The sequence below is a fragment of the Elgaria multicarinata genome, chromosome 5 (genome assembly GCF_023053635.1).
Source record: "Elgaria multicarinata webbii isolate HBS135686 ecotype San Diego chromosome 5, rElgMul1.1.pri, whole genome shotgun sequence".
Taxonomy (NCBI): domain Eukaryota; kingdom Metazoa; phylum Chordata; class Lepidosauria; order Squamata; family Anguidae; genus Elgaria; species Elgaria multicarinata.
The window spans coordinates 110,417,465-110,431,641 of NC_086175.1; the positions used below are offsets into that span (position 1 = coordinate 110,417,465).

The 14,177-nt window shown below is 44.0% G+C and overlaps 1 protein-coding gene across 1 annotated transcript in view; it reads right to left on the reverse strand.

Moving 5' to 3' along the window:
• PDX1 (pancreatic and duodenal homeobox 1) overlaps positions 1–5,648 on the reverse strand; it is a 28,603-nt gene extending 22,955 nt beyond the window's left edge. The window contains exon 1 of the mRNA XM_063127726.1: positions 5,237–5,648. Within this exon, the coding sequence (XP_062983796.1) occupies positions 5,237–5,648 (412 nt within the window). The remainder of the gene's footprint in view (positions 1–5,236) is intronic.
• Between the last annotated feature and the right edge of the window lie 8,529 nt (positions 5,649–14,177).

A 14,177-nucleotide genomic window follows, 5' to 3' on the forward strand; every position in this document is an offset into this window, starting at 1 on the left:
GGGATTCTTCCCCCCCTCCCGCCCCCATTTCTGCTATCTATTCGAACAAAGCCCGTAATGCAATATTTGCAGAAAGGCGTGACCCGGAGTGCGCAAGACGCAGGACTCGATAACATTGTGCAGTCAGAGACAGAAAGGTTGTTCCTAACTGCCCTTCCTGGAACTCAGTCACTACGGGGAATGAAACTACACTTTCAAGTTTCTCTTGTTCCTTCTGGAGAAGAATTTATACTAGGTGCCAGTAGGATTGTAACTTACTATGAAGCTAGTAAATACTAGGATTGCACCAATAGGTAGGACGGTCAATTACTACATGGGGCTAACCAATGGTAGGATTGTACCAATAAGAAGGATTGTAACTTACTATGAAGCTAGTAAATACTAGGATTGCACCAATAGGTAGGACGGTCAATTACTATATGGGGCTAACCAATAGTAGGATTGTACCAATAAAAAGGATTGTAATTTACTATGAAGCTAGTAAATACTAGGATTGCACCAATAGGTAGGACATATGGGGCTAACCAACAGTAAGATTGTACCAATAAGAAGGATTGTAACTTACTATGAAGCTACTAAATACTAGGATTGCACCAATAGGTAGGACGGTCAATTACTATATGGGGCTAACAAATACTAGGATTGCACTAGTAGGAAAGATTGTAACTTACTATATGTGGCTAACAAATAGTAGGATTGTAACTTATTATGATGTACTAAGTATGTTTTAGAAATTTACAGTCCAAACTTATACAACTTTACTTAAAAGTAAACACCACTGAATTTAATTGAACCTACTCTGGAATTTGACTAGGACCAGGGATTGGAGTCTCGGCTGGTTTAAAAACCCAGACTATGAAAGGGATTTATTTATTTATTTATTCATTCATTCATTCATTTTTATACCACCCAATAGCCGAAGCTCTCTGGGCTTGAAGTTGGTGAGAGCGAAGGCACACAATTCTAAATCATTTCACCTTTTTAAGGATCCGAAAGCCTGCTTGTTATTTTTGGTTACTTGTCTGGAAGTTGTTACTATCGAATTTGTAGCCGGATCCTCAGAAGCAAATCCCACTTAATTCAAGCAGTCCTTCTTATTGAACTGAATAGGATCCATTTTACATGGGAAGAGGAAATCCCATTGATTTCAATGAAATTAGGTTTCAAAATAAGGGGGTTCTTAGTGCAGAGACATTTTAATGGCTGTCGGTTGCCGGCATCAGCAGCGCCTGCTGTCTTTTTGGAATCTCAGGGAAGACAGAAAATTCCAGCAGTCCTACTTGGAAGATTTAGTCCTATGGGTTCCATTGGGGTCAGTGGGTCCTTATTCAGATAAATGTGTTTAGAATCCAATGTGTGCGGTTGTTTACCTAATCCTGCTGCAAGTCACACACAGCTAGTCATTAACAGTGGCTGAGGAAAGCAACGCGCTTCTCCATCCCAATACTCATCTCCATCCGTCTCAAAAACACTTGGGCATCTCTTCCCTCAGATGAAGGGTATGCATCTGAAATCCATTTCTGCGTTCCTGGTAACATGTACATTTTAAATATATGCCCCCTGCCCACGCAGCACTTTCTTCCACCTGTCCCAGTAAAATACAGGCCTGTTTAAAAGTGCAGCTATTTAAACCATACTTTATTTTTTAAAAGTTAAATAGAAACAACTGGGACTTACTTCCAAGCAAATAAGCTTAGGACCTAAGAGTAAATCCTGTTCCTTCTTCATTGCACTTAGAAGATAGATCCTGTACATTTTTTTTCCGCCTTGGAAAGAAGCCCCCTCTGAATTCAGTGGGATTCAATGGACACAGGGCTGACATTTTGAAGTGGCTGAAAGTGTTCCCCAAAGTATGTTTAGCTCGAGATTTTACAGGGAGAGACGGCCTTTTGGGGAAGGCTTCCTACCTTCAGGGAGACCTACCTACCTGTGAGCATGGACTTCAAGAGTCTCCTTGAGTAGCGTGAACAGGCTCTGACACCTCGAGAGTCGCGATCCTGAAGCCAGTTAAGACCGAACAACACTAAGATTAAGGTTGCAAATCCGAAGTCCTTGCTTCCTAGTAGAAGCAAACCTGTTTACTAGGAAGCAAGTCCCACTATGTTTGGAGGAACTTTTTCGCCAGCACGTTTGCTTAGGATAATAGCTGTATCCAACGCTAGTCTAACTTAAATCCCATTCATTTCAACGGGCCTGTTCTAAGTAGAAATCGAATAGGCTTCGGCTGGCACGCCCCATTGGCTTCAATATTTATTTATTTATTTATTTAGGCCAAGCATCCCATCTATAATACCCATTTCTGCCCTATTGGCTTCACTGAGAATAAATCGGCTTGAGAATTCCAGTACAATTCTCAAAATTCTCAGCACGTTTACCCCAAAACCTAAGTCCGGGGTTCCGATGAGGCCATGTCAAGTGTAGTCACCATACTTGGATCGTAGTTTTACGGCTGCCAAGCAAGGAGCATTGAATCAGTTTCTAGAAGGTATAAATCCAGAAGCAACAGCAGCGGCCATACTTTCCCCAAGCCTCGGGGCTGGCGTTTCATCCTGCTGGGAAGGATTTCCAGAGGGAGCTTGTGCCAGAATTAAACTGGTCGTCTTTAAGGTGCCACAAGGCTCTTTGCTGTTGGGAAATGGTTGCTTTTTTGGCAAACTGACACCATCCATTTCCGTACAGGGAGGTTAAATACAGGTAGCTTAAGTACCCACTAATCAAGCAGGTGGCAGGAACTACCTGCAAGTTCAGATCCTGTTATAACTGGGGGGGGGGGGGACCGTGCGTGAGAAAATCCCTCCCTTCCATTAGAATATAATTAGAAACTGGATCTATGACCACCGCATAAACAGTTAAATCAAAGGCCTTAGAATGGATTTTGGATTGTATATTATTTCAGTGGTAAAGTGCTGTATTTTTTTATGGAGGAAAATAACTTTTCCTTCCTTTCTTTTTGGAAAACACATAGAGATGTTTATAAAACCAAGCACTATTTTACCAAAATGCGTTGACTAGATTGCTTTCGATCCAAGTATGGTGGTATGGTTGGAGAAACATGCAATTACAACCAGAGTGGATTAACGTGGAGTTAAGGTTCGGATTCCACCCCAGCCCCCCAGTATCTAAAAATAATAGCATAAAAAATAAATATCCAATCCTTTTTACTGTTTGCCAAAATACTCTGTAATTAATTGCAAAGGGAAAGTATGGACTCGATTAAAACTGGAGAAACTGGTACCTACATGCTTTAATAATTTGGCATATTTTACCACCTTTAACCATATGGCTTGTGCAAATAAAAATATTAACCCACATGAAGGATATATACCTTTTAAGGCTATTCTGCAGTCACTCCTTTTTGGATTTAAAAAATAAACAGTCTTGTGGCACCATAAGACTATCCAATGTATTGTGGCATCCGCTGTTCATTTTATCAGGAGCAAAAAATAAAAAATAAAAATTGGGGTTGTAACTAAAGCGAACTGTACTAGCTTCATCGTGCTCACAGTGGGATTTCGTCACCTTTAAATCTCCCCACAACAGGTGGAGGCTTGAAAAGAGCAGCAGACCAAGTGCGGGTTTAGAATTTAGATCCAACTCCAGGTTCCTGTTGTGCCAACTAATCAGGTGGTTCAGAGTCTGTCTTCTTTGCCATGCACGCTGATGGCACTAGAGAAATAAATTATTTTAATTTAATTTAACTAACATTCACAAACCGCTTTAAAGGCACTCTTCTGATGCTCTAAAATCAGGTTTATTATACTGCAAGGGAGGGGATACCTTTGTTTTTCCAAAAGGCTTTAATCTTGGAGAAAGTACCGATACCTTCTTTAAAAAATAAATAAATAAATTGAATTTGGCCTCCTTTTAATCATATGCATACCTATTCAAAAGTAAGCCCCATTAAGTTCAGTAAGGCATATTCCCAAGTAAGTAGATGTAAGACTGCAGTTATAGTTCTGTCTCTTTCCTGGTGGCTTCCTAATTACATCTGCAAAGAGAACCTCATCCTTGTATAGGCTGTCGTGCCGCAGAGTGGTACGGGCAAAAGAGATTGAAATGCAAAATAGATTTCAATAATAATAATAATAATAATAATAATAATAATAATAATAATAATAAATAATATAGCAGCAGCACCATACACACACTATCGGATGCTGAACGAAGACACATATCCCTCTCTCCACAAGAAACTGGTTGTGTTGTTGTTAAAGTGACCCCCAACTCCAACCAGGAAATGGAAAAGTTTCCTTAGGCCGAACAGAAGTCGAGGGCTCCACTCAACACAGTGAACAGGACGGTCCCCGAATGCAGCAGGGCTGGCTTGCCAACTTCTGACGTAGTACACATAAAGACACCAACGCACCCCCAAAATACGACCAAAGTTTAAAAGTCACCCAACTGCACCAGCGGCTTCAACGTCCAGAAACACAGCGCTGTTAAACTGTCACAGCAAAATCAACCAAGGCTGGCCACCCCCTGTATCCACTTACCTGGAAATAAATTGCAGTGAACTCCGTAGTTTGGTTTACTTGATTTGTTACATTACTAGTGCCGTCCCTCAACAAATATTCTCACGGCGGCTTACGAATCAATGGGACTTCCTTCTGAGTAGACGTGCCTAGGATTCATTTGAAAGCGGTCCCGTGGCACCTTATAGACTAACAGCTTTGTTGTAGCACAAACTAGTTAATCCTTAAGGTGCCGTGATGCTTTACGGACCCGAAGACGAAATCTTTCGGGACGGCTTTCAGGTGGGATCCTAAACGCGCTGGGAGGAGGTACACTTTCATTGGCATTATTCACCGCTACACCTACACATCCGTCTTTTAATCTCCAGATTTACAGACCGAAAGACGCCTACCTTTGGAGCAAGCCCCCCCCCCCCGGACACAGCAGGACCCCTTCTGCGTAAAGACGCATACGATTGCGCAGTGAATGCGTTTAGGATGGAGATGTTCCAGGGTTGTGCTGGTTCTCCATGATCATCATCATCATCATCATCGCCCCTCATAAACAACAACAACCCAAATTCAATTTCCCTGTCAAGCACTACGCCAAATGTTTTGGAGAACAACTCCCATCATCCATGGCCATGCTGGACGGGGCTGATGGAAGTGGTAGCCCAACCTCTGGAGGGCATCCGGTGGTGGGGAGGCTGCCACGTCGAAGGCAGCGCAGTCCTTCTTCAGCCTTGCCCAAAAGGCGGCTGAAGGGAGAGGAAAGGGTGTCTTACCCGTGCCAGCCCACTGTCCCTTCCAGGCGTGGGATTTGGTGGATTTCATCCAGGGGAAGGGCAGCTGGACTCGCGGCTCTTCTAGCACGCCGCCGGCGTCCACCCCGTCTCCGAAGGTCAGCGCTTCCTGGTGCGGGAGATGGTGGTGCGGGGGGTGGTGATGGAGGTGAGGGATGCCCGGGTCCTCGGTGATGGGCGGCACCTCGTAGGGGGAAATGTCTGGCGGGCTGCCTTGTTCCAAGCTGCCCAGCACGTTCGGGTAAGGGGGCTGCGGCGGCGCGGGCGGCGGCTGCCTGCCCATGTAGAGGCAGGCTGGCGGGCTCGGGCTGTAATCCTGGGGCTGCGATCTCTGGAAGGCGCACGGCTCCTTGTAGAGCTGGCTCGAGGCGTAATACTGCTCTTCGGCGTTCATGGCTCCAGGGGCCGCCCGGGCGAGCGGCGCGCAAGTCGGCGCAGGGGAGGCGAAGCCTTTGACAGGTTGGCTTAACCTGCCCCAGGTGCTGATGAACCCCCGAGGACCGGGACAGCTCGGGGGGCTTTCCCATTGGCTCTCAGGCAGCCCACGTGAAGAGGCTTCGCGTCCCCATTAGGCGGCACTTCTCCAATGGGAAGCCGCGCTGCTTAGGCTTGGAACCTTTGAGTTTCTTTCGCTTTCTTCAGAATAGGAAAGGGGGCGGGTGTTTGGGTTTTCTAGCGCGATCGTAGTACCAGTGCAGGCTGGTGGCTCCGACGTCAGTGGGCATAATTAAAGGAAGAGGGTCTCGGAGCATGTGCAAAGTGGAACTTGGGCACAACAAAGAAAAAGACTCTCTGAGTATGTGTAAAGTACAACGTGGGATTGAATAATTAAAGCAAGGGTCTCTGGAGGCATGGACCCAAGTGCATTACTAATGTACTAATTTATTAACAGTATTTGTGTTCTATCCAATAGTGGGAGTTCTATATTTTGGAATTAGAAAGGAGGCATTTCTAGGTCAGCCCTGAGCTCCGGTACCAGCCTTTTAAAATATAATTTAAAAAAACAACAACAACTCTATGTGCGCGAGTGCCAAATATTTTTTTAGAGCTCGACCCAGAAGCCTCTGGTGGTGAATAAACGATCTCGTTATTGTTGTTGTTCCCATCTTAAGCAATTTTCTATGTTGATTTTCAGTGCACAAGATGCTGTGCAAGATCCAGGTTTTCCTGGATTGAGGGTAGGGACTTTAGGGTAGGTGGGGGTGGCCGTGGCCTTTGTAGTGGCCACATCTGCGCAAACCACATCCCACTGAAGTCAACGGCAAAAGACGTCCTGATTGTTCTGGACGCTTCCTGGATGCTTTTGCCTCGCCCGCTGCTGCTTCGCAGAGTCCAATGGAAGGCGCATGTTCCCAATCTCAGCTTCTGCATGTGTGTGGAAGTACCTAGGAAGCGGGAGGGCGGGGAGACATTAGTGTGTGAGGAGGAGAGGAGCCGTCCCTCCTCCACGTCGTGGAACAGGGCAGCTGGCGAGGCTCCGCTTTCGCTCACGTTTGTTTGAGCTCAATCAACAAGTGTCCGGAATTGTTGAATTTTAAGCCTCTAGCCTGGGAAACCTGTCGACCCGAGTGAATTCTATCAGCCAGAGATTAGAAAAGGCCACTGGCTGCTTATCACTTCTCTCGGTTCCTGCAGCAAGTAGGCTCAGCGAGCAAACAGAAAAGAAACATTTCCTAAGACACTTCATACTCCATGCTCTTAGCACGAATAATAATGCTGATGATAACACCTAAACAAAATGAGTCTGTGCTGGCATGCATAGCAAAAGTATGGCTATGTGTTGTTAATAGTTTGTATTTAATTAATTAATTAATTAATTAATTAAAAGCACAATCCTATGCATGTTTAGATGGAAACATAGATGGAAAGAAGTCCTACAGCTCCATTTAAACATTCATACAGATTGTGCTCTGAATTTATGCATAGACTGCTTCACTATATTTAAAAAATAATAATCTTCAAGCATTTTACAACATAACGTTTAAAATATGAAACATCCACAGCTAAATCACTTAGAAACAGAATACAAAATGTCTCAGTAAAAAACATAAAAAACTCAGTTAAAACATTTAAAATCAGAGAAATAATTACCAACAAAGTGAGCAGCACAACCAGCCAGGGAAGGCCTTCATGAAAAAGTAGGTCTTTAAATGGTGGCTAAAAGATGCCACAGTTAGCGCCTCCCACATACCAGTGGGGGGGGGCATATCACAAAGTGGGGTGCCACCACTGAGAAAGCCCATTTCCAGGTCCCTGCCAGATGGGAATCTCCAGGTCATGGTAAAAGCAGCAAGACACCCTTCCAATGATTTTAATTGAATGGGTCTCTTTATTTATTGGCTTTATTTATATTTAGAACTTGCCCTTTCTCACATAGAGCCCAGGGTAGCTAACAACGTACATATAAAAAACAGCACTCTCCATAAACAACATTAAAATTATGACTCTAAAATCACAAATACGTAATAAAATGCAATAAAAACAGAACACTCAATCAGTTAAAAAGAAAGGCATATACAGGACCTTGATGCCCTCTCAGGTAACACAGACCAGGCATTTTCAGAATAGGGTTCAGCACCTTGGATAGCTCCTTTAGTATTTTGCGGGTTCTAACTGAAATCCAGAATGGATTCACAGTCCCACCAAAATTGGAGCCATGATCCTCCACTGGATCAAAGGTAGCAAATTGTCAGTTTGTAAAATTATCGAAAATAATGTTCATTTATTACATTATTAGGGCAACCTTCCCCAATATGGCAAAGTTCAGATGTTTTGGACTACAATTCCCACCGGCCAGCATGGCCAATTCTCATGTAATATGGATGGTGTAATCCAAAACATCTGGAGGACACTGTGTTGCCATAAACTGGATTAGGGGATTTTTCAGATTTTCTGCATCGAGCACAGAAATGTCTTGCCCTGGATTAACCTTGATAATATTATATATATATTATATCATATATCAAACTAGTGCAAGAGTGTAGTTGTGTGGTTCAATATGTGTGCTCAGAGCAGCAGGGAAGTTCTTAGTTTAAATCTTGCTTCAGCCCTAGTTTCGAGCTACAATCCTATGCACAGTTAACTGGTTGTAAACTCCATAGTATGTATAGGATTGGGGTGGACATTGTCCTAAATCAAATGTTCTCTCTCCCTGCTTCAATGCTCCCCCTCCTCACATCTGTAAAAGTGGTAAAACAACACTGACCTAACTCACAAACTACTCACAGGAGCTTATACAGATAGCACATTCAGTACTCAAACTGTTATTTAAATGCAGCCAATGTGCAGCACATTTAGGGCACAATCCTATGCATATTTAGATAGGGAAATATCCTACAACTTCTAGCATTTCCCAGCCAGTGACTGGCAGTTGTAGGACTTTCTTGGTCTAAGCATGCACAGGATTGTGTCATTAAATTCAATTAATTAAAACTGGAGAATTAAGCCTGGGTTTAAATCATTCATATGGAAATTAATGGGACTTAATCATGCTTAATATTGGCTGGATTATGCTTTAAGTAGTGATATTAAATGGCCATTTAATGCTATCTAAAATGATCGCTATTCCAAGAGACATAAAGGTCAGTGGATGTGCTATCCAGCCTGGAGCACTGATTTGTCCCACCTAGGAAAGTTTTGAAAAAGCAGCCTTGCTAATCAGTGTAATCACTGCTTCTGTATAAATAACTAGAGTTTATTCTTAGAATAGGAGATCTTTTGGGTGAAGGGGAAATGGTAATAGCTGCTTCCCCTTGCTTCCAAATTCCACCCACCTGGATTTGCCCATCTAATATTCCCCCTAATTCAGGGGAGAATGTTCACACTGACGGACAACCTTATCTTGCTTAACTTACCCTAAATCACCCTTCAGTGCAGCCTTCTTCAGCCTGCTGATACCCAGATGTCTTGGACTTCAATGCCAATCAGCCCCAGGCAGCATGACAAATGGTCAGGAACACTCGGAGTTGCCATCTGAATCATTTGGAGGGCACCAGGTTGCTTTGGTAACTATGTTTTGGTGACTATGAATGCAAGCATGGATGGCAGGGTATTTAAAAAGTTAACTTTTATATAGGCACAAGCCTATACTTTTGCGTAGGCCTATGTATAGGCACAAGCCTATGCATGTCTACTCAGAAGCAATTCTCACTGAATTCAATGGAGCTTACTCTTAGGAAAGTGGCTATAGGATTACTGCATTGTTGTTGTTGTTGTTGTTGTTGTTGTTGTTGTTGTTCTTCTTCTTCTTCTTCTTCTTCTTCTTCTTCTTCTTGGAAGGAAAGTGTTCATTATTAACCCTTGTAGGTCCCTTCCAACTCTGCTATTCTATGATTCTAAGTAGTCACAGCTTACACATGAACATAAACATAACTCCTATTTAACATATGAATCTGATACATAAAGCGTGTAGAGAATCTCAGGCTAGGGCACATCTGGCCCTGCAGCATTCCACAGATGGCCACCTCCAATGTGAACCACCAATTGATTGCTGGTTTCCTGGCTTTTCTGCAGTTTCTACCCATCTATCTAAGAATATAGTAGTGTAAGGCATATTACTTGAGATCTACTAGACCAATTTTGCTTATATTTTTTATTTAAACTGAAGCTTGAGCAGTGTAGATATGCAGAAAATTTTGAAAGTTCAAAAAAACAAAAACACCCCAAGGCTTGAGCTTTAATAGCAATGCATTTCCTCTGCGCTGAACAGGCAGGACAGCCCCTCCTCCTTGAGAAGATGGATGGCCCTGCTAGCCAAGCAGTGTAGCACAAAGGTGGGGCCCGGCCCAGCCATGTGGTTAGGCTGTCACCGCTGTGGTGAGCAGGAAGGGGACAGAGGCAGCCAATCAGGGCACGTGAGGGAGGGGAGGAGAGGGGGGATTCACCACACATGAGCCACATTTGGATTATTTATCATGAGGAGACTGAGGGGCAGAAAAGTGCGAAAGGAGCAAGACTGCTAGCACCCACAGTGATATGGGCTTTACACCAGTTCTAAAAGGTTGAAAATACCTCCAAGACGGCTTAGTTACTAACTAAGGCTAACACATGCTGGATTATTTTTGGTATTGTGGCCCTGCCCGCCACTGGAATGTGCTACCTGAGGGCTTCTCTAAAATGGAATTCGGACCTTGGGCTGAAAAAGGTCCAACATCTCTATTATAGAGTGTTCAGCGCTATGCAGTCTACATGCTGCTGTTAGTCTAACTGGAAAGGAGAACAGGGCTCCTGTAACAGTTGTATAGAAAGGGGGATTTCAGCAGGTGTCCTTTGTACGCATGCAGCACCTGGTGAAATTCCCTCTTCATCACCACAGTTAAAGCTGCAGGAGCCCTGCTCTCTTTTGTATGTGTGTATATCTGTTCTGCGACAGAGAGATTCATGTGCAGATGTGCAACAGATAGTGGTGCGTTTATGCAAACTCAGGCCTAGCCGAAGACTGAGAAATCATACACAAGAGAGTAAAGATTTGGTCCGCATGCTGGGCCTGGGCTTGCTTTCTCATCAGCGTGCTGCTGCGGCTGTGGAAGTAGCACCTCACCTGTGAATGAGCTCATTGTACGGTGGCTGCAGTGAGACTATACTGAGATTGAGTGCATTGATTAGGTCAGGGCTAGTTTGGGAGCCTGAAAGAGGTTGACCCCTGGAGATAAATAATCTGCTCCTTCCCAGCTGGGACCGGTTGACTTGGCGACGAGGTGGCGGAAAACTCCTGAAGGACAAAGATCATTTCCCTTACCTGGTCTCGCTCGCTTGCACTCCGTTCTCACTCAGACTCATATTGACTTTGCACTCTTTATCTAATTGCCCCTTTCTCTCAAAATTAAGCCCATCTCCCGCGTCGCATCTGGTTTCTTCGGATGCACCAGAATAGAGGAAAAACAAGGGGATTGAGGCTGGCCAAACAGGAGGGGCTTAAAAGAAGGGATAAATTGGGGTTGGCGGTGGGTGGGGAGCGAATGAAAACCAGGAGCAGTTTGGCTTTCTCTCATTGACTCTTCTGCCTTATTTGCTCTTCCACAGCTTCCAGATGATCCCGGCCTTCTCCCAGTATTCCGAACCCTAGCCCACCCAGACATGGGACACACAGGTGGGCAATCCATAGGCTGCACTTGGGGGCTCAGCTGCTCCGCCTGCAGCTCACAGAGCCCTGGGCCAAGGTTTGCCAACTGATCACCTGGGTAGCTGGAAGCAGACGGTTGTTTCCCTACTGCTAAGGAGAGCGCAGAAAGAGCGATCTTGGTCAGGATTGCTGGGGTTGGGGGTTGGGGAGAGGCCTTGACCCAGGGGAGGGGAAATGAGTTGGGCTGAGGAGCCAGATCCCCACCACAGCCCTCCATGGGGTGGTTGACTCACAGGGCAGGCCACCCCCACCCTGATGGCACAGGATGTGGACCACCCCCACCCCCTGATGTCATCATACCCCGACACAAAGTGCTGGCTGGAGCTCTGGCTGGCACCTCAGGTCAGAACCGCTTCAGTCAAGCACAGCAGGGACAAATGTGGCTCCGGGACTCCAGCCAAGTCCTCCCCAATTGGAAGGGTGAGCAGCACTCTAAGGGTAATCCCTCTGTTATCTCTTATCATCGATTGGGGACAAGAGGGGGATTGATCTTCCCTTTCCCTCCCCAAGCTTCCAGGGGGCATGGAATCCCGTTATCTCGGAGTCATATTTGGGCATAACGGGAATTCCCACACCCTTCCTAAGTGCCTGGTGGATTCCCATGATGGGCTTGGGCAGGAGATGGCACCCATAGATGGGGAATGTCCATATGCCAGTGGAGGCTGGTGGCTCAAATTTTGGTGGGGTTGTGAATCCATGCTAGTTTCAGTCAGAACCAGCCAGAACTCTAAAGGAGCTATCCAAGGTGCTGAAATTATTTTGGGGATAGGGTTTAGCATGCTGGATAACTTATTCAAAGTTCTGGCTTGTTCTGGCTGAAACCTAGAATGGAATCCACAGCCCCATCAAAACCAGAGCCACCAGCTTCCACCAGCATGGAGGGGGCAGATGACACCATCATCCCTGAATTCCAATAGTGGGTGGGATTGAAGACAAAAGGAGCATTGCCATTACAAGAGCAGACGTTCCCTGTTGCTCCAGACAGCAGGACTTGATCCAAGGGTTGGAAATTGCAGGGGAAGTGGATTTTGGCTAAACATAAGAGATCCATTAAAGATGGCTCTCTTCTGGCAGGCCTACCCAGTCAAATTTTAAAATGTCTTAAAAGATTTTAGGATTTTAATAATGTATTGGTTTTATGTTTTTAATCAGTTTTATGTATTTTATATTTTTGTATTGAATGTTATTCCCTGCCTCGAACCAGAGGGAGAGGCAGGTAAGAAGAAATAATAATAATAATAATAATAATAATAATAATAATAATAATAATAATAACAATAATAAATGATGATGAGAAGCTGCCTAATGGTAACAGCAGTTCAACAATGGAATAATCTGCCTCCAGAGGTAGCTTTGCTTTGCTTGAGGCCTTTAACATCTTTCTTTATTTCTTTTCTATACTGCCCCATAACTGAAGCTCTCTGGGTAGTTTACAACAATTGATAAAAGTACAAAAGACAAGATAATAAAAATAGTCTAAAAAAAATTAACGTAGAAAAATTAAAATAAGGTAAACAGCTAAAAACAAATAAACTAAGGTGTTTTTACCCTAATAGAACAGTTCTAAAACAGCAGACATAGATGCCTCATAATATATCATGAAATGCCTGGGAGTAGAAGGTGGTCTTTACCTAGTGCCATAATGTTGAATTGGATGTTGCCTATAATGTTTTCATTTTAGACTGCGGCTTTATTGATATGTTATGTATTATGTCTTTGATGTAAGCCAGCTCAGGAGGGGTTTGTCTTGAAAGACAGCTCATATGGTTTGAAAACAAATAAATAAATAAATAAATAAAATTATCATGTTATTTGGACCGTGCAACAAGGCATAAATTCAATTTTTAAATTTCATGTATTTTAATATGGTTTTTAGTTTTTTAATGGTTTTATTTTGGAATACTGAATCATAAATGATTAGAAGTTAAAAGTGGGATACACAAACACTGAAATAAATGAATAAAATAGCAGAATTAATTATCGTTGGGTGAGGGGATGGCTGGATGTCTTCTCCTAAGGAGAGACCCACCATTTTAGAGGTGTACAAAATTATGCACAGTGTGGAGAATGTAGATAGAGAGACATTTTCCTCCCTCTCTCATAATACCAGAACACAATGGAGTCATCCCATGAAGCTGATTGATGGGAGATTCAGGACAGATAAAAGGAAGGTCTTCTTTACACAGTGCATAGTAGGGTTGTGCACTCTGCCCCAGAATTATCTGATAACTGAACATCCATGGAGTATTCTATCTTCCAGAGCAGAGATTAATATCAGCGTGGAGACATGCCCAACTGGAGTTTCTAAGAAGTCTCCACATTTATCCTGCTGTATAAATTGAATATCTCCATATTCGGAAGACACTGAGTGGGGTGAGGGGTAGCTTTGATATTGACTTCTGTGGCTAACTAATTAGGAATAGCTGCAGCACTGTCCCTGATCGTGTTCTCCTCCAATTGCAGTGTTTAGGGGAGTGGGAAAGACTAAATGGCTGCTGATTCTGGCCATGGGGTGGGGTGGGAAGGGAGAGAGGGAGCACGTTTCTATTCGGACTGATAGAAGTCAATCATCCGCATTTCCACAGTGTGAAACTGCTGCTGGGCTGGGTTGCAGGCATAGTGAATGAGAAAGCTTCTACACCTGAATCAGGCACAGGCAAGCTCTTTATTTCAGTGGCTGAGTGCAGGGGGTGGGGTCCATCCAATATATTTGAAGGGCACTAAGTTGGAGAAGGCTGAAGTGGGGAACTTTTTTAAAAAAAAATCCTAAAAAATCAATCTGAGTCAAACTTGGCATGGCTA